The 24,882-nt window shown below is 53.2% G+C and overlaps 1 protein-coding gene across 1 annotated transcript; it reads left to right on the forward strand.

The window, feature by feature from the left end:
• Positions 1–1,640: 1,640 nt before the first annotated feature.
• On the forward strand, positions 1,641–24,555 carry LOC125955788 (bromodomain-containing protein 4). The gene is made up of 4 exons (XM_049686974.1): positions 1,641–1,750; positions 19,200–19,632; positions 19,729–22,858; positions 22,947–24,555. Exons 1-4 carry the CDS (start codon positions 1,733–1,735, stop codon positions 23,293–23,295), a joined length of 3,930 nt encoding a protein of 1,309 aa, XP_049542931.1. The 5' UTR covers positions 1,641–1,732; the 3' UTR covers positions 23,296–24,555.
• The last annotated feature ends 327 nt before the right edge of the window (positions 24,556–24,882 follow it).

Genomic DNA, 24,882 nt, shown 5'->3' on the forward strand with positions numbered 1-24,882 from the left:
TTTATCGCGATCGCGAAGGGGTGATCAGAACGGTGGGACGGGACCCTGGTGCACTGGTGTGATCCCGGTCTGTGCGCCAAACGTGTACCCGTGTGTACCCGGTTTATTGGTCCGTGCTTTCATTTTCTTTCGCCCTCACGCGGAATTCGCGGAGTTTGTGTTTTGTGACCGACCGAGCTCGACTGCCCCCGCGGGGCAATTCGTGACGCTGCACCCGGATCGCCGGATGATCGATTCCGACCGACGACGACGACGACGACGACGACGCCAAAAACGGGAGAGATTTCGCCAAAAAGGACAGTCGCCCGTCAGGGCGAGACAGTGAGAGTGAAAGTGTGCAGCATTCAACAGTGTGATGAAGAATGAGGAGGAATAAAGAAGGGAAAGGGAAGGGGGAGGGTAGAAACCCCAGAGTGACTTCGCGAACAGGAAGCGAAAATTAAGACAAACTCCCGAGGAGTTCGCGAGCGGATGTTTTTTTTTTCTGCGGCCCAGAACGGGTGTCCGGTTAAAGTAGACCAGACCCGTCGCTATCCACGTAAACCGAGCACCAGAGCAGCGTACGTGTGCATGTGTTCGAGTGTGTGTGCGTGTGTGTGTGTGTGTGTGCATTGTGGCCATTCGCTAAACTTTCGATTCCCGAATTCGCGCCACAGGATCACGAACGCAGGACCGGGAACGAGAGAGAGAGAGAGATTGATTGGTTTTGTGGCCGTTGCCGGTGTCGGACGTTTCGTTGGTTGCTTGGTGACGGAAACCCCATGGAAACGACGTGCGGTCCATTGGCGGTCCATTTTCGGTTGTCCATTGTCGTACGTCGGAGTGGCGCGCAGTGATTGGCGAAAACAAAAAAAACAACAACTACAAAAACAACAACAAAAAAACCGCTGGCCAATTGGTGGTCCCTGGAAGTCCGTGGAATGGAGAAAGCCCTCATCCCCCCCATCCCTCGCCGTTGGTCGTTGAGCGCTGTGTGAAAATTGGTGAAGCTTCCTCCCTGGGGGGAATCTGGGAGGCTGGAGGGCGACGCCGACAATACATCAACTGACGGACAGTGATCTGAAAGGCCCGCGTTCGGTGCCCGTTCGGACTTACCTCGAGGGTGTTCGTGGTGCGTTTAAATGTCCGGTGCGCAGGTCGCGAATTTGTGACGAATTTTCCGTTCCGTTCTTCTGTTCTCCACTTTCGCGGTCGCTAATCGCGTGTGCCCGATCGATTCGCTTCATGGTGGCCGCCGCTGTCGTGGAGCCGTTAAAGTGATAATTGAGGAACGATTTCGCAAATTTCGGTGGCAGCGTTCATGTGAAAGCGGCTCACCGGGGCGAAAATGCTAAACTGCGAAGGTGACACTTGGCGATCAGAAAAGATCAAACAGATCGGACCGACTGGAGCGACTCCCGGAATGATTAGAAACTGATTAGAAGTGTGACAGCAAAAAAAAAACAGAAAAGAAAGGGTTTTTGTGGAGTTATTTGCAATTTCAACACAAAAGACTTGAGCGAAAGACACGAACCCGATCAACGCCGATCGCCAATCTCTTAACCTATTATCTCATATTTGCAGTTTTGTCATCGATTGAAGGAGCCATTGGTGGATCGAAGTGAATAATAGGGTGCTTTTGCGAAGTGAAAAAGAAGCAGCACAAAACAAAAGTTGTGCTCGGTGTTCAAGTGTACCGAGCGAAGGACACCTCACAGTGTTCCCTTTCTAGAATCCTTCTACCAACGCCAGGATGAAACTGTTCGTTTTGGTGAGTAAATCGCTCTCATGCTCTTTTCTAGAAAAAAAAAAAAATATCCAATATTGAGCTACAACTCGAAGCGCAGATCGGACACTTAAACAGCTCGTAGGCAGCAAGATCCATTCAGATTGTGTCGTTACACAATCGATCGGTCACAGGTTTGCTGGCATGTGGGAGTGTTGTTAGACAACAGTTGGTTTACTGTTTTTCACGTTTGTCCATTACTTGTACCGTAGACACCAGACACCTCTCACGAATCATCTTTCGAATTACGTATTTTCGAAGTACTTTTTGCCATCCACCCGTGGATCCCACACACATCCACTTGCTTCCTTTCCTGGTCTCTCGGTCCCACACGGGGCACCGGTGCTCGTCTTCACTTTCGTTTAAAATGATCTTCACATTAGCCACGGAAAGGGCAAGGCGGACGAGGCGAGCTCTCTCGGTGTGTTGTCCACTCTGGTGGTACTTTCTGATCTTCGGGAGTAGATTGGTCCGAGCAGCGGCAACAGGAACGAACCCCCTTGTGGCCACTCTGGCCATAAACCATAAAAGTAGCTGATTATTTGCATTACCAACGAGACGCACAGAGAGACACAGAGAAACAAACACACCCCTTCGGGACTCAATAGCTCAATCTCAACGAAACCTCGCATTCCCGGACCCGAGATAAATGACCATCTCCGGGGGAGGGAGGAGGGGGAACTAGAGAGTGTAGGGAGAGACCCTTTAATGACCGCCATGTTTCATTCCTTTCTTCAATTCCTCACCCTCTCTCTCTCTCTCTCTCTCTCTGGGGCTCCACGAAAAGCACAAACTGCAAACGTTGAGACCGAGGCGGCGGCCGACCGCGAAAGCGATTTCGGTTATCGCTCCTCGCGCTGATTGATAGGCCCCCATTTCACTCGAAATGTGAGCCAGGTGAGAGTGGTCAATAGGGGAGGAGGAGGCTAAGGAAGGCAGAAAATAAAGCAATTCTGGCCTGGCACCGCGGGTTTGTGACAATACATCCCCAAATAAAAAAAAGCAACACTTGTTGCTGTCCCGTTTCATTTTTTTTTCACTTTCGCCGCGGCTCATACAACAAATCAAAAAGCATCGACACACGGATGATGGAGCGGTCATTTCGGTGGCCATTTCGACCGCCATTAGTGGTTGGCCTTATGGGCCAACATTGGCTGCAGCACACAGCAGCAGCAGCAGCAGCAGAAACTGCGGCTGTCGAACGGTCGAACGATCGATCGAGGATCGAGATGATGGAGAAGGCTTTTCCTTTTTTCCTGATGCGGCCGTGGAGAGGAGAACTTGCAGTTGACGTTGCAGATGCACAATTACGTCGCCAACGCGACGACGGCATCACCGTCAGTTGTTTGAGTTTGAACATTGGAAGAACGAAAAGGCACCATTTTTGCTGCAATATTCACTTTAATGATTTCATCGTCCCCTCAATCCCTAAATGGCCATTTTGAATCAACTCAGCACCGCCATTACGATAATAATAATAATAATCATCATCGTAACTACCGTAGCATATCCTTGTTGGTTGGATCAGCTAGCCGCAATGCAGTAATGCAATGCACACACCGGAGATAAATCCGATTAGCGATCGAATCGCAGCAACCGGTCGATCCCGCTGGCGTATAGCAGTGACAGACGGAGAGAGAGAGGGAGGCAGAAGAAGGGATGACACTGTCCCTGTCCTCTGGGAAGTGAAATTTTTGTGAAAGTATTCCACCACACAAATCTCCTGCTAAGTCGAAGCGTCACCTGTCGTCAGCCGTTCGCATCGCAGCTCATCTGCCACACCGAACGCACACACACACACAAACGCACGCTGGACTCCTGGTGGTGCAGAGCAGAGAAGAAAAAAAAACCGTGGGAGAAATCTTACCATGACCTCAGCCTCCGCCACGGTCGATCGTGAAACGTTGTTGTTGTTGTTGTTGTTGTTGTCGTTGCTGTTTTTGCAGTTATTGTTGTCCATCCATTCCACCACCCCCCTGACCAAGGGGTCACCGAGACCTGCTGCCAATCGTGCTGCTGCCGCTGACCTGAGAGCTTCTTCACTTTCGTTGTCTTCGTTCGGACAACGGTCACGATTATGGTAAGATTGATTCTCTCGCCATTATTACGCCGCGACCCTTCTCGGTGGGGTGGGATGAGCCCTGCATCATAACGGAACGATCACAGGAAAGAGAGACAGAGAGAGAGAGCAACAAAGAGAGCGAGAAAGATGAGGACAGGTGTCTCAGTCAAGTCCGGTGGAGTCAATATTAACTCAATCACCGTCGGAGAGTAGAAATCGAAGTTGTACCACTCCAGTCATCGACACGGCACGGCGACGCGGACACAACAAACAAATAGTTCCCTGCTTCCCCTTCTCCCCCCTCTCCCTCAACCTCTCTTGGAGGCGAATGGAATTTCGATTTCTCATCCGAAACTGGCATTTCGCCAATTTGTCATCGACGGCGTTTGGAAGTTGGAAGGCCTGCCAGCCTTGGCATTGCAACTGCTTGGCTCCACAACCGTTTCCGGTGTCGCGTGAGATTCGCACGACGCACCAATAAGCGGGGAGAGAGCAAAAGATAAATCATCGAGAACAATGGTGTAAGGTGAAACCCTTAAAACCTGATCGCTCATTGAAAAGTGAGTTCCGAGATGCGAAGAAATGGAAACGATCAACCCGTGCAGCTCGAGCAGTTAAAGAGCTCCGGCACTTGGAAAAAGCTAAAGCGAAGCGATACTAATCGGCACTAATCCGGGGAGCCGAGTCTGGGTTGGCTAGGAGATGCGCGGTTACGCGGATCGGATCTGGAGCATCGGACCTGCGCCGAGCACAATAATCGAGGAAGCGTGTGTTCGCGTGCCCGCCGCGTGAATGATGGAACTGCACGTTGTGCGCGTGTTTCGCGTGTTATCGCCGCTGATGCTGCTGTTGCTGGCTGCAATCGTCGCTGGGAAACTCGCTTCTACGCCAGGCTGGGCCGGGCACGAGTCTGCGATTTACATAATTTACAGTTTTCCGCGCATCCTACTAGCGAAGCTATGCCGCTGTTGGCGTGGAATTGCTGCAGAAGAAAAAGAAGAAGAAGAAGAAGAGGGCGGTTTTTTCTTCAATTTATGGTGCCGTGTGTGTGTGCGTGTGTTGGCCGGGTTGCAAAGCAAGATCCATCTTGCAGCACACTGCAGCGCAGACACACAACAGAGCAACAGCAACGATCACTTCCGCCATTTTCTCGCCGTCTACTGGTGTTTTATCACCGGAGTCGTGACGGTGGCGTTGGGTGCCGTTTGGTAGTTCGTTTCCGCGATTCCGCGCTACGGCTACAGAAATGATTAACAAATAATTTAATTATTATTGATAACCGGTGGCCGCAGACCGCTCTGTGGTACTCATTTTATCGAGAGGGAATTCGATTCGGCATTTGCGCCATTTGCTGCACTTCCGGTGACAGAAGACGACGAGAAACGAGGGGAGAAGCAGAAGAAAAAGTGTGCCGGAAGCCAGCAGACGGGGTGACGGCGGCGGCGGATGGGATCGTGATCGTTAATTGAATTAGATCGTCGCGTCGTCGTCGTCGCGGGTTGTGTAATCGCGCCTACCTGGACGTCACTGTCAACCAGGGCCAGGCGTGCGCCCGGAAAAGCGCAGACAGGCCTAAGCGGTGCTCGATTTTCGCATTGAAACATTCCCCTGATTTGCTCGCGAAATCGTGTCGATTGCTTGAACTTTGACCTACGAACGGTGATCCTCCGATCGATGCGATCGAGCACCATTCGCGGACCACCTGCTTGTTCCAGGGCGCCCGGCTTCCCGGTGTCAGGAAAATGCCAAACCCAACAAAGTAGCCAGCCAGGTTTAAAATTGCATGAAAAGTCTCGCAAAAAACACGCCAAAAAGGGCGAAACCACCACCTTCCCTGTGGGGAGGGTCAATTAATTGGTTCTCAATTACGTTACCTACGGTCCTCCTGCTGCTTCTAATCGGTATGGCCTTTTTTTCGCCTTTCGCTCGAGCACAGCAGGAGAATCGACGTGATCCGCGACCGAACGACCGAACGACCGACCGCCCGAACCCGTGCAGAACCCGTAATCCAGCTTGAGAATTGAAAATGAACGGCGTGACGAACTGGCGGTGGCCACTCGCTGGCACGATTGGCCACAGCCAATTCCCTATTCCTCGGCAAGTCCTCTGTGGTACAATCAATTGGTTGGATCGTGTTTTGGGGGCGGAACGCGGAAAGGGCGATCCGTTTGGCGACCGCTGAACAAATACAACCACAGCAAAAAATGGACGAGAAGCATGGGTTTGGGGAACCTGTTTCGCGGCAGCAGCACGAGCACCACGACCGATCGGTCACTGACAGGTTCCGAAAGGGGGTTTGGTGGGACGCCGCGGAAGGCCGATCGTCGATCGCCTGAAGGCCTCATCGGCGCTTGAGGCTCTTGAGCGGGCGAATCGGAAGAAAGCATAGCCCACGGCGCTCAAGAGGAGTAGGGCCCACGTGCTGGGCCAGTGGCCATTGTTGCCGAGGCTACCTCCAGCTACGGCTCCTGTAGCGGCTTTCACTGATCAGCCTTCGATCGATCGTGCATGATGGTGCGTAGGACGTTTAGGCGTTCAGCATCTCAACTGTTGTTGTTGATTTCGATTAGCGTCCCCTGTGTACACTAAACAACAACAACAACAACCGCCCTATTGTTTCACCAAGGGGCTCGTGCTAAAGTGAATCGATAATTGCATCGACCGATCGCGGGCAATGGTGATCAGGCCGAGCGAGCCTCGGCGCCTCTACCGATCAGTACAGTGGACAGTGGGCTGTGATTAATCTTCACCGCTGGACGTTCACCATCATGTAATCCAAGCTCCAGCTTGCCCTCGCTTGAGGGATAATTTACCGCATCCGATCGAGCATTGATCGAGCTAAACTACGATGACGATGACGACGAAGACGACGACGATGCGGCATCGTGTGGCCGCCGAAGAAGAAGCGTGGTGCTGTTGCTGCTGCTTGCCCGCCCCTTCCGGGAGTAAGGGTAAACACTTTCATTTTCTACCAACATTGTACCAACGCGACACCACGACAGAGATGCACACTATCACCGTTGGCACCGGCCACAGGCGTGGAGTGATCGATAGATCACCGTCGATGGCGTCGCTGATCGTACGTATCCGGGGACACCGCACCACGGATTGAAACCAAATGATCGCCATTATGTATTGCAACTGTCTATTGCAGCCGGTCTTTTGATTGTCTTTATTGGACGCTACCCATTTTGCCAGCCATTTGCTAAATTGTTTTTTGGGGGGTGCCGATCGCCATTTCGCGGCCCCAATTTTGGACCAGTCTAATGCTGGCATGTCTTTTGCGCGTGCCAAGACGCTAGTTTCGAAATGCCTGCCGCCATCGCCATCGAGAACGCACACCACTGTGCGCTGTGCGATCAACTAAGGAAGCGACGGATCATCGGAATGGAAATGCCATTCCCCCCACCGTTTGGCGGCCGATAAGGTGACACTTTCACTTCGCTACGCTAATTAGATCGCCCGGTCTGGCCTGGCATGGCATGGCCTGGTGTCGTCGTCCGGTGAGACGAAGCGAAGCCCCCGGACACCCGGACACCCGGACGATACACAATGCAATGCCAGGTATGGCACCCCCCGTTGGCGCGATCGGACGATGGTGATAGTGGTGCGCGAAGAGAGGAGCAGGAAGGGCGAGCAGAGACAGGGGACAGAAAGGGAAAACGATGCTAACGAACCCTCCGCTGCTGGCGCTGCGCACCACGCTTCTAATGCAATGCAAATGACCAACTTTAATATACCAACAACCCCGGCTCTAACGGAAGATTCAAACACGGAAGGCAGCAGGCGACGAACCCTCCTCGGAATCGGAATCTGGTTCGAGTTTCGGGAATTTCGGATTCCACTTTTGGGTTCGGGTTCGTGTTCGCGTTCGGTTTTTTGTTTTCACTCTCGGTCATCTAATTTCCTCTGACCTTTAAGTTCCTTCCCTGGGCCCTTTTTTTGTTTTTCACCTCACCTTACGGGACGACTCGTGGACGGAAATAAAAGCGGGGCCTACCGTGCCTGCCAGGCCAGGGGTCAATGGAACCGTTTACCGGGTCGGTCGGTAGGCGCGCAGCAGCATCACCAGCAGCAGCTCTAATGGGTGTTGGTGGTTGTTCTCACAGCGTTCTAGTTAAAAGAGCGAGTTCAGTTCATTGCCACCATCATCATCATCACGGGGAGATCGTTCTTAAAAGGTTGATCATCGCTTCTGCTCCGCGGTCTGGGTTTCTCTCGCGGAAGAAAAAACATCTTTAGGCACTCTGGACGAAGGGACGCTGATCGTAAGCTAACCGAGGTTAGTTTTGTTGCGCTGAGAATCGTTTACTTGATAAGATTTATTGGTCCGTCTGTTTCTGTGTGTGTGTGTGTGTGTGTGTGTGTGTGTGAGCGAGTAGACGAAGCGATCGCCAGATTTTCCCGCGCGTCTAGCGCATCGAGAAACAGAACCGGAAGGGACCAAAGTAGACGAACGCGTTCTAGCGGTCCGGGAATAGAGTGCAATGGAGTGATTTGAAACCGCAGGTGGTGGTGTATCGAATTGAATTGATTTGTTGCTCTCCTCGTCCCCTTCGTCTTCGACCCACCCCATGGTGCGGTGCGTTCCCGGTGAGATAATTCCGTCACGGGGTTTGGATCAAGGAAGACCACAAGAGACACCCATTTGATGCGTAATAACTTATTTATAGAGAATTAACTTCGAATTAACCGAGCTGATCGTACGATCGAGTAGTGTTGCTGCTTGAAATGCGGTTCAGACCCCAGCCCCCCCCCCCCCCCCACCCGATGTTTCTCCTCTCGCTCTCTCACATCATGAACCTTTGATTGAGAAGGGAAAAAGGCGTAGAACATAAAGATGTTATCTGGTCAGCCCAATTCCAGTCTCAAGCTGAGACTTGAGCACTCAACCGAATCTGAGACAACAAAATCTTGGCTGCGTCGCGAGACAAAGCGAGTTCGCGTGAGGCAGGAGGAGGCGCGGCGCATAATTGCGTTTCCGCTCCGGAACAAACGGATCAACGAGCGAGCGACTGTCAACCGAGCCAGGCCTGAAATGGAAGGTGTCGAGCGTGTAATTCCCGCACCACCCGCCCACTCACTCACCCCTTCCTTTTCGTCTTCTTATCACTTTCCATCTTGTGCCGCGCGATGATGCACCATCCAAAGTCATCATCATCATAATCAATTGCACGACTCGCTCTCAGTAGCAGCAGCAGCAGCAGCAGCAACAGACAGACTGCCGAGTAGCTAACGATGATTGCCTGAACACCTGACCTGTCGCTCTCGCATGTCGTGTACGTGATCATGATCGCTTTCATTCATCGCAATCGGTAACAGACAAACAGACGGGCGCGCGCTCGCGCACACACACACACACGTGGTGGTTGATGACACCCTAAAGGTCTTGACATTCGATCCCAACGGTTGCTTCCTTCCTTTTGCGGCAGATGGAAGAGCATTGCTCAGAGCGATCGCGATCACGATCATTGCGGCGTTACTTCACCCTCTCCGGTCACGAAATCGCCACCACCACCATCATCATCATCATCATCAAACTGCGGTCATCGAGGAGGCGGAAGGTCGATGCTCTCGTTTTGCATCTCGAATCTCCGTCCGTCCGTCCGTCCGTCCGCGCGTCGTCTGGGGACTCATTATTTCATTTGCCAACCACCGAATAAAACGCCAACAACGAAACCGCACCAGAGTGCGGAGTGCGCCAACAGCAACAATTGGGGGGCTGTACGAACGCCGTACTTTTGCACCTTCTATCCGCTGCTGAAGGCTTTTTGGACGGTAGTTTGGCGGAGGGGAGGCTTTTCCATTTTCTGAGCTGAAGAGCATCAGCAGCCGCCGTGCGGCAAATGGTGGAGGCTCGGGCCAAGGTTTTACATTAAAAGTTGCACTTCTGCTCTGGCGCGCTCTGCGCTTTGCGTGCGTAATGAGTGTGTGTGTGTGTGTGTGTGTCGGTGCTTCTTCTTTCTCTGTTGCTTCTCGCTTCTTCTTCTTCTTCTTTCTCATGCTCCATTCCAAATGATTTCATTTTCATTCATTTCCTCCTCCGGCTGAGATGCTCGGCCATTCAGAGGAACGATTGCTCAACGCAGAAGCAACGGCAGCAGCAGCAGCAGCAGCCCTCAGCCGTGCGATCATTGCTGTTGTGTTGCTCTCTGTTTTATGTTGTAGATACTCAATGTTGTCACTAAATAATCTAAGTGTTGCGCATCAGCATAAATGAATAAAGAACTTGGAAACCGGATATATACCTTTGCAAGAAACATTTGCACGCCGGTAGATCCTCAAACATTGAGTTCAAAATAAAACGAGCGTCTTCAGACATGTAGGTGCGGCTTAAACGCTTCAGATCCAGATGGAAAGTGTTGGAGAAAAAGGTCAACGTAGTGTGCTCTCTCGTTGCTAGGGTGCTGAAACAAAAATGGAATAAAAACATCGCCAGGAAAGAGGAAGAGCTCAACTTTCAGAGCAGAGCAGAGTAGAGGCGGCCCTTGTGTCTTGTTCGAACCGCAGGAAGCGTTAAGCTGATCACACTCTCGCCCACTCGGCCACAGCCACTCAGCAGTTGAAGCATTAAGCTCGCCTCTCAATTACACTCAAAGCAGTCCACGTTTTCAGGCGACAATCTGGACAAGCGTCGCGAGCGAGGAAAAACATTCCTAAAAGCTCTCTAACCCCCTTCGGAAAGGCTCTTTCCGGGATGACCTTTTTAAGGCCAGGCCAATGGCCCCTCCGATGAAACCTTCCTGCGTTGGTTGAAAGCGTTTTCCCTTCGAGAGGTGTGTGCGCGCGCGAAAGGGCGCGGTATCGGATAACGCCAACGTACGTTACGCTCTTGATAAATGGAGACATTCCCGGACAACGACGACGACTACGACGCCGACGAAGAGGTCCGGTTGTGCATATGTGTGGGTTGTCGCGAGTCGCATTAGTCCGGACCATCCGGAACCGGGGGACCGCGCCCGAAAAATGTTCCAACTAAAAACATCATAACAGCAGCAGCAGCAGCAGCAGCAGCAGCAGCAGGAGGTCTCTCTGGTGGCTCGGTGTTCGTAATACGATCGCGGGACTTGCGACAAAACGCGGAGATCCCTCTCCCTGGACCAGTTAGCGCTTCCTACGCTCCTACGCTGGTGACCACAAGAACGCGTTCCCTTTCGTGAACCGTGGCCGCTGATGCGGCCTTTTTGCCAATTTATGGGAAGTCCTCGGCGCCGTTCGAAGGGAGAAAGTCACTCTTCGAGATGCCCTTCACTGATAACGACCTCCCCTCATCGTCGGCGGCTCGGTCTCTGGCCGCACACGCCACGCCACGCCACGCCATAGGTCACGTTCCCTTTCATTTGCATCCTAATAACCCATTCCGCGGTGGTGTTTGCGACTCGCGACATGAAGTGTGGTTACGTACGTGGCCGCCGTCGCCGCCACCGTTGGATGCGAAAAAGGCTTGCATAACGCACCGCACCGTGGCCCACCCGGTGGTATGCGTTGTTGTGGGTTTGGGTTTTGCCCTCTACGGTGCATCGGCAATCGGCATCGGGCGGCCAGTTGCTGGATCCTTGAATGGAGAAAGGGCCCGCTCACGGATCGGTATCCGGTTTCTGCACTCACACACACACACACATGCCGTTGGCCACTTCTTGTCCTTCGATAAGGCGATCCCCCCATCTCGTGAGAAGGGAGATTCCAGCATTCCCCAACGACCGACAACGTGGTGCAATCCCAGGAGGCTGGGTGATGAAAGTGTAAGTGCCGCTCTTTCACTACCATCAGCCTCATCATCATCCCCCTTCGGCATCATCAGCATCAGCATCAGCATCAGCGGCGCGTCACCTCGACGGCAGTGGCGTCATCATTCAACCGGAGGCCGGAGCTTTCGGATTTGTCTGCTGGCAAACAAGTTCCCCAGGACTGGTTCTTATCATTGAGACGAAGCAAGGTGGCCCTCCTCACCCTACACTGGTGGTTCTGCTTTCCTCTCTCTCTCTCTCTAGTCTCTTCTCACTCTCTCTCGCTCTCTATGTTACTATGGCCCTTCTGATCCGTTCGGTGAATGAATCTTCGAGGCGATCCCGATTCGGAATCGAGCAACTTGATCTGCTCCCCGTGCCACCTTACCACTGGCCACTCCAACCTATCTCGTATCCGGTTCTCCTCTTTCGAGTGCTCTCTCTCTCCCTCTCCCTCTCTCTCTCTCTCTCTCTCTCTCTCTCTCTCTCTTTCTGTCTCTATTTCTCTGTATATCGCTCTCTGTGTGTTCGCTCAACGGAAGCGCAAACTTTCTTCTGAAGGCCACCCATAACCGGACACGCATGTCCAATCGAACCGCATGAGTGGTGGACGGAGGAGAGGATGAAGTTCGTCACTTTGAAGAGGGGTTGGAGGGAGGGGGACTTCGATGCCTCGCCCTGCGTCGCGTCATATGATACTACGAGGCAAACTGGAAAGTATTGCTTGGGGCTACGATTGTTTTCGTGCTCCCGCGCCCTTCCTTCCTCCGCGTAGCCCCCCGGGGGACATTTCCTCTTGTTCCTCCTCCCCGGTACCTCTTCATCAGCCTCGAGCCTACCCCTGCGAGCCTGGAGCTCTTCCGTAGCGGTTCCATTTGTGTGTTGGCGACCATAAGAAAAGGTTAAACATTGCCACTCAAACGCACACACACACACGGTTTGCTAGTTCGATCGATATACGTTGGCCACGGCATCACGGTAGCCTCGATGAGACACACAACGAGCACCAGTGGCAGCAGCTGATGCGCATTTTAATTGAAGACGCGTCGCCGCCATGTTTGCTGATGCAGCTGATGATGCTCCTGCCTACTTCGTCTTCGCGAACTTGTTACGAGCTCTCAGAGTCGAGGCTACTTACTTTGCGTAATAGCCGGCGTGTGCGACCATGGCACGTTCCCCGGGGCCTTTCACTTGCTGGCTTGCACGTGCTTGGTGCAACCCACGGGACGAGCATTTTGTGTGTGAGCAAACTTCATAAATACCGGCAGTCCGTCGTCGTCTTGACTGCACCCGATAAGGTCCAAGCCAATTCCAATCCATTCCGTTGGAATATGGTTGCCATGGTTGTCGGTGTTGGTGCTGGCCAGCGCCTTGTGGCCATCAGGTTGCGACGTAATATCGATCGAGGTGATGATTCAATGGTGGCTCTTGCAGCAAATGCAGATATAGCGAAGGACCTTCTCCTTTAAGCTCCATTTGTGCATCATTCTGCAGCGCCTTCTGGTTAGCCCGTCCAGTAAAAGCCAATCGAGGGCCCGCTCTAATGAAGTCGTCTTCCTGGTGGCCAGTTCATTAGGTCCACCTTGTTGGCGCTAACGGGAACATCGGAACGGAACGTCGTCAAGAAGCAGCCGATGACGTTGATGATGATGAGGGACGAGCGATTGAGCGGAGAAAACAAGCAAAACTCGGAATACAACCGAAAAAAAAAAAAGAACATCAAACGGTGGTGGCCGATGCTAATTTTATTATCTTCACCGCATTCACCCCCGTTGCCCCGCTATCTCTCCTACTCAGAGGAATGGAATGCCGGAACGATCCACCGAGGGCCCGATGGAACGACTCCGATAAAGCAGGGGACCAACTGGTGAGGCTGGTGAGGCGAGATTCCTGAATCCGGAAAAGGATCGCCGAGGAAACCGCCGTGGCCACCAGCAGCCAGCCAGCCAACAAGGAAAACGGCGTCCACTGATAAGTGTTTTATGAATCTCGAACATTTCGGGCGTGTTTCGGCGTGCTTCAAAGTGCCCGCGTGCGCCCTTTTTTTCACCTTTGGCTGCCGGGAAGCTGGCTTTGCCACTCTCGGCAGTAGTTGTAAAATTCAAATCAGACACACACACGCTCGCTGGTGCGTCTGTCCAGGGTCTGGTGAAAGTTGGAACCGGAACGGAATCCCGCAATGCGTGGCCACCGCCGTTGTCATTCGTACAAAAGGAACGGAGTGGTGGGAGGGAGGGTGGTAGAAACAGAGTTTTCGCTTTCTGCATTCCACAAACCCCCCCCCCCCCCCCGGGGGCCACTTCTGACAGCTCACTTTACGACGACTGAGGCGACCCGGGCGCGGAATCGAAACCAAAAACCGCCTCGAATGAGATTCCTCGTTTGTGTCGCGTCGCGATTGGATCCGCCTCGACACGCGCGTTTCCCACGTGTGTCCGTCGTGGTATTCTTCGTCTGGACCGGTGGATCAGCCATCAAAAGGGTTGACCACATGTCGTACACGTGGTCCGATTGATTGGTGATAAAGTGACACATTAAACTCCCTCCCGGGGGACCAAATGCGACGAAATGTGACAATGGAAAGCGAAGGAAAGCCTCCGGGACGACTCTTCGGCTACGTCTTAATGTCACCGACTGTCCGCTGCGACTGACGAGCTTCGATAAGACGATGACCGTCCGCTGTTAATGCTAATTATGTCGTTGTTGCTGTTGCTCGGCAACGGTAATGGCGGTGACGGTGACTACGACTGTGTAATGGTCTGGAGGGTCTGAGATGTTAGAAGATGAGACACGCCGCCAATCGACGACCGCGTAACCAGCGGTAGATTGTGCACACAGAGATGCCCCCATTTGCGCTAGTGGCCACCACCGGAGCCAAATTGATGGCCATCTGCCTGCTGCTGCTGCTGCTGCTGCTTCTTCATCACGGTGAACCCTCCAAAGATCCAGATCAGATCCCAGGCTCCACCAGGCACTGGGTCAGTAATGTGTAATGTGGCTCTTGCGCAGTAATTATACGGCCAACGAAACGGAAGGACGTGTGCTCCCAGCGTTTGCTGTGAATGGCAAAACACACACACACACACACTAGCCACGGTGTGCCCTGCTAAAAGTGCTTGCCAGTTGCTCCAGGTTAAACCGTGTGCGCGTTACTTAACCTCACTTTCGGTTTTACTCGGCTGCCATCTCGACATTGTGGCCGGCGTGGCGCCGGGGTTTTACTGATTTTATGAACGCGAGTTCGCGCGATAAATATTGATGGATGGATGCGCATCCAACTTCGGTCCGGGGCCGCTGCTGCTTGATGGCGCCGGGTTGATGGCCATGGCGGCAGCGGCGGCTTTCAATTGCGATTACGCTGGCGCTCCGCACCTGTCCGTCGTTGTTTGCTGTGTGCGGTGCAAAACGGTTGTAACCCTTTTGATGCGCCAAGACGGCGGCGATGATGATGGTGATGATGGTGGTGGTGCTGTGCAAATCCTTTCGCAAACGGTAGCCCAGCTTATCGCCCCTGTTGGATATGCTCCGGAGACGATGCAGCGTTAGGCAGTTGCCGTGGGTGAGTTGATGTTGGATGAGAGAGTGCGCCTTCCCTGGCCAAAGGCTTTGCGTAATCTGCTCCGCCGGCTGGCTTTCCATTCCTTGTGTGCCAGGTTTGTGTTGCCAGGCAGGCGCCGCAGGCACCGCGATGAAGAAGCTTCCAGCCTGTGGCTGTGTCTGTGACTGTGGCTGTGTCTGTGTCGGTTACAATCACCGTATTAATGGTGACTTGTGCCGGCAAAGGCAAGGAAGCTACCGCAGCTATACCGCAAAGTGGATTAGCGCCTTACCAGGTGCTATAAGCCACGTACCAGGAGACACCCGATCGGACACAGCAACACAACAAACGGTTACAAATTGGACGCATCATCGCTGGTCAGATGAGAGATGAGCATCAGCAGCAGCGACGGCCGTGTCGGTGAATGGCGGCGAATTCTTTGAAAACGACGACAACAACCGTGTCTCAGAGTCGCGATCACTTTATAACCAATTTTTACGATCGCACCTCGACTCTCGCTCACTGTTCCGTGCGCAGTCATGTCTAGCAGGCCAATCTCGCCCGTTATGGAAACGACGTTTCTGTTTTTTTTTATTTTGGTTTTGGAGAGAAGGGACTGCGGACTCTTCGGACTAATCAAAACATTAGTACGTGTCTGTCTCGACAACCCAAAGCTCGAATCGAGAAGCAATAAACGAAGGTTTAGGGGCATCCAGCGAGTAACGGGACGGGAATTATGACAACATACGCCACCGGCTGGTCGTACTATACGACGTCCCTCCAATTGACACATCCCTGCCATTCTATCCTGGTACAGATCGTAAAAATGAAAAGGGGGAAAAGGAGCCTGAAAACGGTTATTTTGATGATCTTGAGATCGATGTTCTCGGTTCATTAAAATTCTAGCGTCTTTATGATCGCGCCCCTACGCCGTGCTCGAAGTATTTACGATCTCGCATCTAGCGCATCAAGCGTTACGGTGGACAATACCGCTCTGGTCGATCGATCCGACTCAGACGCCCGGAATAACCGGACCGGGAAGTGTGGGGAAGGTTAAGAACAAACAAGGCGTCCTCTGGCTTCCACCGATTCCGATCCGTGCAGCTGATCGTTTCGACATTAACGTTTGTCTCGGTTCCACGGCCACGGTTTTGGTCAAACACTGCTGCTGCTGCTGCTGCTTAGTCACGCTGGCATGGCGTTAAGGTTGAACATCACCGAGGGCGCGCGCACGCGCGCTTGGGGAGTAGATGAGCAACTTTCTCTTTCAACACCCGGATCGCACGAGCCCCGTGGCGTAACATGACGTAGCTGGCACCGGAGGGCTGCATTCCAGCTGGTGGATGATCCCCCAGGGTTGCGTTCGTGACAACGTTCGGACAACGCGCCGAAGAGTCAGGAAAGAGGGAATGTTCTTCGGAAGACTTTGATTTATGGAACGACACCTTGCCGCCTGATGACGACCACAAGCACGACGTCGATGATGATGATGATGATGATGCTTGCTCTGCTTGCAACGAGGGAACGTCGGGGATGGGTCCGCAAAATAAATCGATTCTGTTACGGTCGGCCGTAAATCTGGATTAGCAGGCCGGTAACTCTTGGTCGTCGTCTTAGACGAGACGAGGCCTTCTTAGAGCGAGGAAGAGATTTATGATCCCGAGATGACCAGCGACCAAAGCGAGCAAGATGTCGTGTTGATCCCCAGTGGCCGATTCGAATCAATGGACCCCTCTGATGGGGTGGTCAACGTTGACAACGGCTGACGGCCGAGCGGGGGCTCCAGCTCCAGCCGGGAGGGCTCCCGGAGAGATCGATAATTAAGATTACGCTTATGATGTTTTATGACGCAAAGGAGCGGGCGGACCGGCGGAGTGGTCCGTGATGTTGATCATCCCGAAACACCTCGATGCCGATAGCCCTGGTCCAGGCCTTTATTACATCACGTGGACGGGCGTGACCAACAGGGGCGTTTTGTCTGTGTGTGCGTGTAGCTGATTGGACATTCCGGAAGAGCGTGTGTGCTTCCTACACGGTGCACAGATTGTACTGATCAACCTGCCACGACTATTGTGTCACTATTGTGTTCAGGACCTCAGGCAGCAACAACATGTCCAGAAGCGCCATAATTGATACAAAGCATCATTTCTGCCAAAGCTAGATCTAATGATTATTATTCAACATTCAACACGATCTGCATACCTGCAACACCTTCCAGCTGCTTCGTTGGTTGGTATGCATCGTGTACGCGTTTCACGATATCTCTCGGCCATCACCGTGATAAATTAGTGTTTAACAGCACGTCACAATGTTGCGACTCGATGGTTCAAGGAACGAAGGGGGGTCTATGTATAGCGCCACCATTGCGCCGGACCGTGCGCCGGAGTGCTTGATGGTCATTTGGAAACCATAACAAGCCATAACCATCCATCATCAACGCGATGATCGCGCGGAAACCGAGGGACCTCTCTGGTAAAGGCAAGGACAGTCGCCCTCCCCGGGGCAGTCGAGTTTAGCATTTGAACCACTCAATCCTCTATCAGCCACTTTGGTCGTTTCTTTAAAGGAACCAACATGTTACCCTTCATTGTTAGCACGATGGTGGCCAGTTGATTAATTCAAAATGTCCATTTTGGCAGACAGGCAGGGCGGAGTGTGCGTCTGCGCACTGTCCGGAAAAGCAAATCACTTAATTTGTCGATGAATTTATAAACTCACCCACCCCCAAAACAGTAGCGCTACCGGGTGGAGGTGCCACTAGGCTAGGAAGCAGACAACCGGAAAATGCGTCTCTAAACAGCCGCCACACTCCAGGGGCACTGGCTCTGGCGAGGCGTAGGCTTTCCTTCCGTCGTGGTAAAGACGTCTAGCGACGAAGAAAGTGGTTCCGTTCCGTTCCGTTATTTAGCAGAAGATGAAACAGTGCGAGTGAACGATGGTGGAACGCACACATTGGGTACAATTAGCCATTACGAGTCTCAACTGCGCCATTGTTGAGCGTGCACGATCTGTATCTTTTACCTACGTCGGAATGAATGCGACATCCAAGGGCCATCCAAGGGATGTCTCCGTTTCTGTAGCGTAAACGTAAAATACCGGCTTAAAGGCATCATTTTGTCTCACAATTTTGGGCGTTTTGAGGTTTGCCGAGCCGGAACTAGCGTATCGTTCGCTCGCTTCCCCAAAAGTAGCAACAACCCTTCGAGCGGTGAGTTTTAACTCATTTTTAATTGACCCTCATTGTCGTTTATCCTTTGGAAAAACACCAACACCTGAACCTTACATTTGCTGAGGCTGCCGTGTACGTCGATCGTTTGTCGATGATTGATGATGACTGATCGGAGCTGAGGAGGACGAGTGAAAGTGAGGGAAAGAATTCCCTCGATTGCCGGAGGATCAGCGCCGCATTTTCACTGCGGTGCCAGGTGGCATGAATGCCAGAACAAAACACGGTAGAGGCGTGGATCTACACCCAGAGGAGGTTCGTGGATTGTAACGCTACTCTTTTCATCCATCCGGCAGTTCTCGAGTAGACGCTCCATGGAAGTAGGAGAAAAAGGTGAAAGTCATCCGATAACAGGGCGCTCCCGGGAGGCCTGTCTTCGTGGGGAAGAGGAAGTGTGAGAAACCGTCTCACCTCACACACCACAACCAACCATTACATGACGCGACAAGCGAGGAGCGAAGCCGCTGGTGATGCGCCCCTTGCATGACGAGCCAGATTCCAGAAGCCGCGCCATTCCCGTTCGGTTCGCATGGCTTCCTGCTGCATGGGCTCACACCTTTGACCTTTGCAATGCGTTGGCCTTTTGCCTAATGGAATATATGTATTTGCGCCCGCATGTACCGGACCCCGGTGAGTGTGATTTGATTGGATTCATTTCACGGATCGGCTCGGTAGTTAACTCACTTGGAAGGACGGGGACGATGGGTCTGGGTTTGTAACGGTATCGCCTCGTAGGAAACGAAAATGAAAGCTACAAGCTACGTCTATGAAGATGATGATGATGATGATGATGCACGGAAGTGACATTCGATGACCTTTCGATCTGAGTTCTTCTCACTCTCTTATCGACCGTTTCCCTCGCGCTTCACTATCTTTTGCAGGCGATCGCCACTCTGGCGGTTCTCCAGGGGTATGTGGAGCCCAAGAACACCACGGGCGCCATCACGCCGACTACGCCCAAGCAAATACCATCCCTCTTGACGTCGACGACGACGACGGCGACGAAGGCACACCGGCGCACTCCAACGAGGGCAACCGCGTCAACGAAGAAGGCATCGTCCAGCGACACTCCGGCCGTGCCGGCCGGTAGTGACCGAGAGGCACGCGGTAAACGAACCCTCGAGCTCGGTAACTACAACGGTAACTACAACTACTACCAGACCGTACCGGCGCACACGGCCCAGCGCCGTGTGTCGCACGCGTACCAGGATCCGGGCCAGTACAGCAGCTTCCAGAGCAACTACATCCAGCCGCAGTTTAGCTTCGGTCCGGCACAGTCCGGTGCCGTCGGTGGCTCGCTAGGATCGTATCAAGGTAGGTGTCGCCGATTACTATGGTTCCCCCGCTGTGTGTGTGTGTGTGGGTATCTAGATTGAGAGAGTCTTTTGTCCGCTTGCACCTTCCTTGTAGGTTTCGAACCGCAGCTCGATGGTACCAACACGATCGGTAGCTTCCAGTCGTTGCCACCGCAGATCCATACGCGCTACATCGAACCACCGGAACCGATTATCGAGATTATCATCAAGGAGAGTAACGATTCGCTTCCGCTCGACACGCAGTCACTGTTTCCCAAGCAGAAGAAGAAGAAGGAGGAGGTACAGGTGTTTTACGTGAAGTACCACAAGGACGAGAAGAATGGGCAGCTCGTGCTGGATGATCCGCTGCCGGCCATCAAACCGATTCCGGATGAGAGTGAAGAGGAGGAGGATCCATCGCAGGAACCGATCGTGGTGACGCCCAGCCCACCGCTCAAGACGACCACACTGCGGGCCATCATCAATCCGGACTCGGAGAAGTACCACAGCAACAGTGGCATCCGGATTTCGTTCGGTGTCGAAGATAAGCATCAGTCGGGCCATCAGTTATCGGAGACGGAGTCGGAATCGGTCGCGCAGCCCGTTGTCGCTCTGCCACAGCCGGCTCCTGCTCATCGCGCAAAGTCGGATGTGTTCTTCCAGCAGCATCAGCAGTTTGTGCAGCAACAGCAGGATCGTTCGGTGAGGCAGCAGTACCCACAGCAGCCGCAGCAGCCTCATCAGCATTACAATGTTCCGCCTCAGCCGCACCATCACTATCAACCACAGCAACAGCAGCAGGTGCAGTATCATCAACAGCAGCCCCATCACCATCAGCAGCATCTACCGCAGGCGCAGCCCTTGGTACAGCAGCCGCATCAGCATTTCTCGCCCGCCAGTCCGCCACCATTCCGGCCACAGCCGCAGGCGCAACCGCAGCCACAACCACAGCAACAACATCAGCACTTCCAGCAACACCAATACCAGCAGCAACCGCAACCACAGCCGCAGCGTGTGATCTATAGCCAGCCACAACCGCAACCACAGTTCCATTACCGTGGTCAGTTCCAGCAACAGGCACAACCTCAGCAGCAGCCGCAGCAACAGTACTACACTCATCAGGCGCCAATTCCGCAACCGCGCCCACTGCCGCAACCGCAACCGCAGCCGCAACAACAGCAGGTGCGATTCCCACCACCACAGCACCAACAACCACAACCACAGCCACACTTCTACCAGCCACAGCAGCAGCAGCAGCAACCTCAGTACCAGCAACCGAAACCGATCCCGATTCCGCTGCACAACATTAACCAGCAGCCGCAACTACGTCAGCAGTATGCTCCGCAACCGCAACCGCAGCAACCACAGCAGCAGCCGCAGCCGCAGCAGTTCAATCAGCCGTTCAACAACTTCTACAAACAGCAGCAGCAGCCGCAGCCACAACCACAACCGACACCGCAACCTCAGTTCCGTAAGGCCACTCCATCGCCACCGGCGATCGTTCAGCAGCCACCGTTCGCTGCGCAACGTCCTCAGGCTCCGTCGGCCACCTATCAGCAGCAGAACTTCGAAACTCGCGGCGGTGCATTCGTCGGTGGTCTGGTACAGCAGGCGGCCCCGAATCTTGGACCGACGCGTGCACCCCAGGGACAGAAACCATCGTTCGGACTGTCCGATAGCGAGCATCTGAGCAATCTGAAGCATGTGCTGCCGGCTGGCGGTGAGCTAGTGCCTTCGGTGTCCAAGTACGAGAAGCACATCACCGAAACCATCAACGGACCGGTGGAGGGTCAGCAGTTGCAGCAACCGAGACAACAGCAGCAGCAGCAGCAGCAAGCGTCGTTCAACCGTCAGCAACCGTTCTACAACATTCAGCCATCGCAGGAACTGATCAGCCACTCGATCGCACCCCAGATTGAGACGATCCCGAACAAACTGCCGACCCCGCAGCGCTACGTGAGCCAGCAGGCGGCCGAAATCATCCCGAACTCGGAGCCGATCCGGCAGCAGGTTGATCCGCGGTTCAATTTTGCCGCCCAGCAGTCAGCCGGTGCGCAAGGATTCGATGCTAGCTCCGTTAGCACACCGTCCACTACGGTCGGCACTAGCCGTACGACCTATTCGCCAACCTTCTCGACTACGCCCCGGACTACGGTGAGCCAGTATCCGGCCACATCACCGGCCACGACACGCCAAACGGTCAGCACGACGCGGGCACCACCGGTAACGGCTGCTCGGTCGGCCGCTGAAGAGGCCGAAGCGAATGCCAAGAAACAGAAGGCACTGTTCGATCTGCCCGATGAGGTACCGGATGATCTGCGGGAGCAGCTGCTGTCCTCGGGCATCCTCGATAATGCCGACATCAGCGTGCTGGACTACGACAAGTTGGGCGAGACGGATTTGCAGAGCTTGCCACCGGAGCATCTGGCCAACTTCTTTAATGCCGGTGGCGGTGCACAGCTGGCCGGCTCGAGCAATGTCCTCTCGGTGGTGTCCCCGAATGGTGACAAGCTGGCCGAGAAGTTTATCAGCAAGAACTACGACGTGAAAGATAAGCGCGATGAGCGCGATCGGTATGAGATTGCCAACGGTGGTGATGAACAGCAACAGCATCAGCAACAGGATGAGAATGAAGAAGAGGAGGAGGAGGAACCAACGATCGTAACGATGCCGGAACGCCAGAACGTTGACCTGAAGGTGGTACGGTTCGATTCGAACAACCAGAAGAATGTGACCGATCGGTACATCAAGCAGGACTCGACCATCCTACCGTCGGTGGATGTAACTCGCGAAGCGGATTCGGCTGCCGGTACGCAGACCGAGCAGATCTTCAATCGCTATCTACCGCTCAAGATCAACGGAGCACAGTTCCCGATTCCGGATGTGGTGGAGCTCCGGGGACGCCGCATCGCCAGTGTGGTCGTGCTGGCACCGGTCGATCAGCCAGCGACGCAACAGCAGACCTCCAAGTCCGGTGAAGCAGGAAGTGGCAGTGAGGAGGGCAATGATGGCGCCGGATTCTTGATCAATGCCGACGACGACGAAGAGCGAGAGGGTACGGATGGGCAGCAATCGAGCAGGTTCGAGCGGGATGTGCTGCTGGACTCGAAGAAGATCAAGTTTATTGCCGGCGAGGCACTGAAGCAGCTGATCAAGAAACCGTCCCGCGATAACTTCCGCCGGTGGCTCGAGCGTGAGGGTAAAACCGATGTCGATCTGCAGAGCGTGGTGCTGCTGGTGACGAGGTAAGCCGGTGTAGGGTGGGGTGGGATGGGGGTTGGGTATCCCGCGCGTCCCGATCGTTCGCTAATCGGTAATCACTGTTTCTCGCAGGAACGACTACAACGAACAGGAGATCTTCATGTACGACATTGCGACCAAGGGCGTAACGCATCTGAGCGGTGAGCTGTCGGCCGCGTTCGTGCAGGTCGCCGAGGAGAACGCCAAGACGCAGAACCTCGACGAGATGCCGATCGTGGACAGCGGTATCGTGGAGCAGATGGAAACACGCAGCTCAACGGAAGCGGTCGACTACGTCACGGCCTCGTTCGGTTCCGCGGCATCCTCGTCGGAGGAGCAGGACGAGCAGGCGGAAGCATCCGAGCGGAAGGCCGTCTACGTGTACCCCGAGAACTACCGGGGGTTGGAGGTGAACTCGGGCTACAGTCACATCAAGAAGTAGAGAGGGGCAGCCATCGCGAGACCAATCGGTGGATTGAGGTAGAGCGATTGATAGTTCAAATTGTGCTTAACGTTAACCGTTATCTCTGGAGTTCTGGACAATCCCGCTGCCAACACACTATGGATGAGCAAATACCGTAGAATGTCTGTGCCTGTGTATGTGTGTGTGTGTGCGTGTATGTATGTCTAAGTGGTATGTATGAGCGTGTGTGTGTGTGTGCGTATTGTGTACGTGGTTAGCGCGACTTGTGAGTACAATCGATGGATTTCTAGCCCCAGCTATATAGTGACGGTGACGGGGTCACCAGGAGCAGCAGTCCAGCAGTTGAGGGACGTATGTTATTGGGGAGGGGCGAGTACACACTGTAAATAGGGAACACAGTCGGCCGTCGGTTTACCAGGAGGGCAACCGTCGGTCGGTCAGTGACTGCCGCGCGGTGGTCGTTGTTTGTTAAGCAGTTAGTCAGTAGAGCAGCATCTTGTTTGAGCCGTGTGTTCTCCAAGGACCACGCCATTCATACCTAGGTAGAACAATTTGGTGTATAACAGAAGCAGAAAGGAGGCCGTGGTAGAAACCAAGGCGACCGATAGAAGCAGAAATACACCATTTTTCCAAGTTGCCATCGATGCAATCGATGCGATCGTCGGACGGAACCATACAGCCCAACCGCCCGGCCTGGCAAAGGTGAGCGGGTTGGGCTGTGGACACAGCCGACGATCGATCGATCGATCATCGAAGAACTTTCGATTGGGATATCGTGTAGTGGAAGGAGCGGAGCTAAGGAGTCTTATCTTATTGTCTTGTTTTGCGCTCGTACCCTCGGTTGACCAACCTAATCCGGTTTCATGGCAGGGCGAGAGAGGGAGAAAAAGAGAGAGACAGTGGGAGAGGAGGAGTAGCTTAGCGGAGCTACTGTTTTTCGACCTTAGCTGCTAATCCGATACCGGCAGCCATGGTGAACACGGTTACGGAATTCGAAACTTGGACCATTGTAAAACAAGAAAAACCGAAATGGTATTGGTAAGAGCTACAGCTCTCCGATCGCCGGAATAGGTGGTCAGCAGGTCCATGCGATGTGTAAATTATTAGATTTCCATTACTCGTTAGTAGTACGTAATGTTGAATCCCTCCCTCGTTTTCCGATACAATCGTTCCCTCCCCTTTTCGAAGCTCTTCGTTGTAAATTATGAACCATAAACCAGACAAACCCAGCCTGTAATACTCTCTCTTTCTCTCCCTGCCTCTCTCTGAGTCTACCACTAATGGAATCTATTTTTTCAATAAAATGTTAATAGTAATAGCATTTCCTAGCGGAGTAATTTTTATTTCATTTTGGCAGTAGACAAAGAGAAATGATAGAAACGGTTCGCAAATACTGAACATCACAGAAACCTCGGCAGTCCACGGCATCGACGAAACCGAAACAGTTCAAAGGATAAACCAGTTAAAAGTATTAAAAAACCACAAAAAATCATTTGAATCGGTTTGGTTGAAATCTAGCAACCTTCTGGTTTTTGAAATGTTAGTTTTTGTTGAATTATGTCGAAAAATCAGACAAATAAAATAAAGTTATCCAAACAAGATGAA

The sequence above is a fragment of the Anopheles darlingi genome, chromosome 3, assembly GCF_943734745.1.
Source record: "Anopheles darlingi chromosome 3, idAnoDarlMG_H_01, whole genome shotgun sequence".
Lineage (NCBI taxonomy): Eukaryota > Metazoa > Arthropoda > Insecta > Diptera > Culicidae > Anopheles > Anopheles darlingi.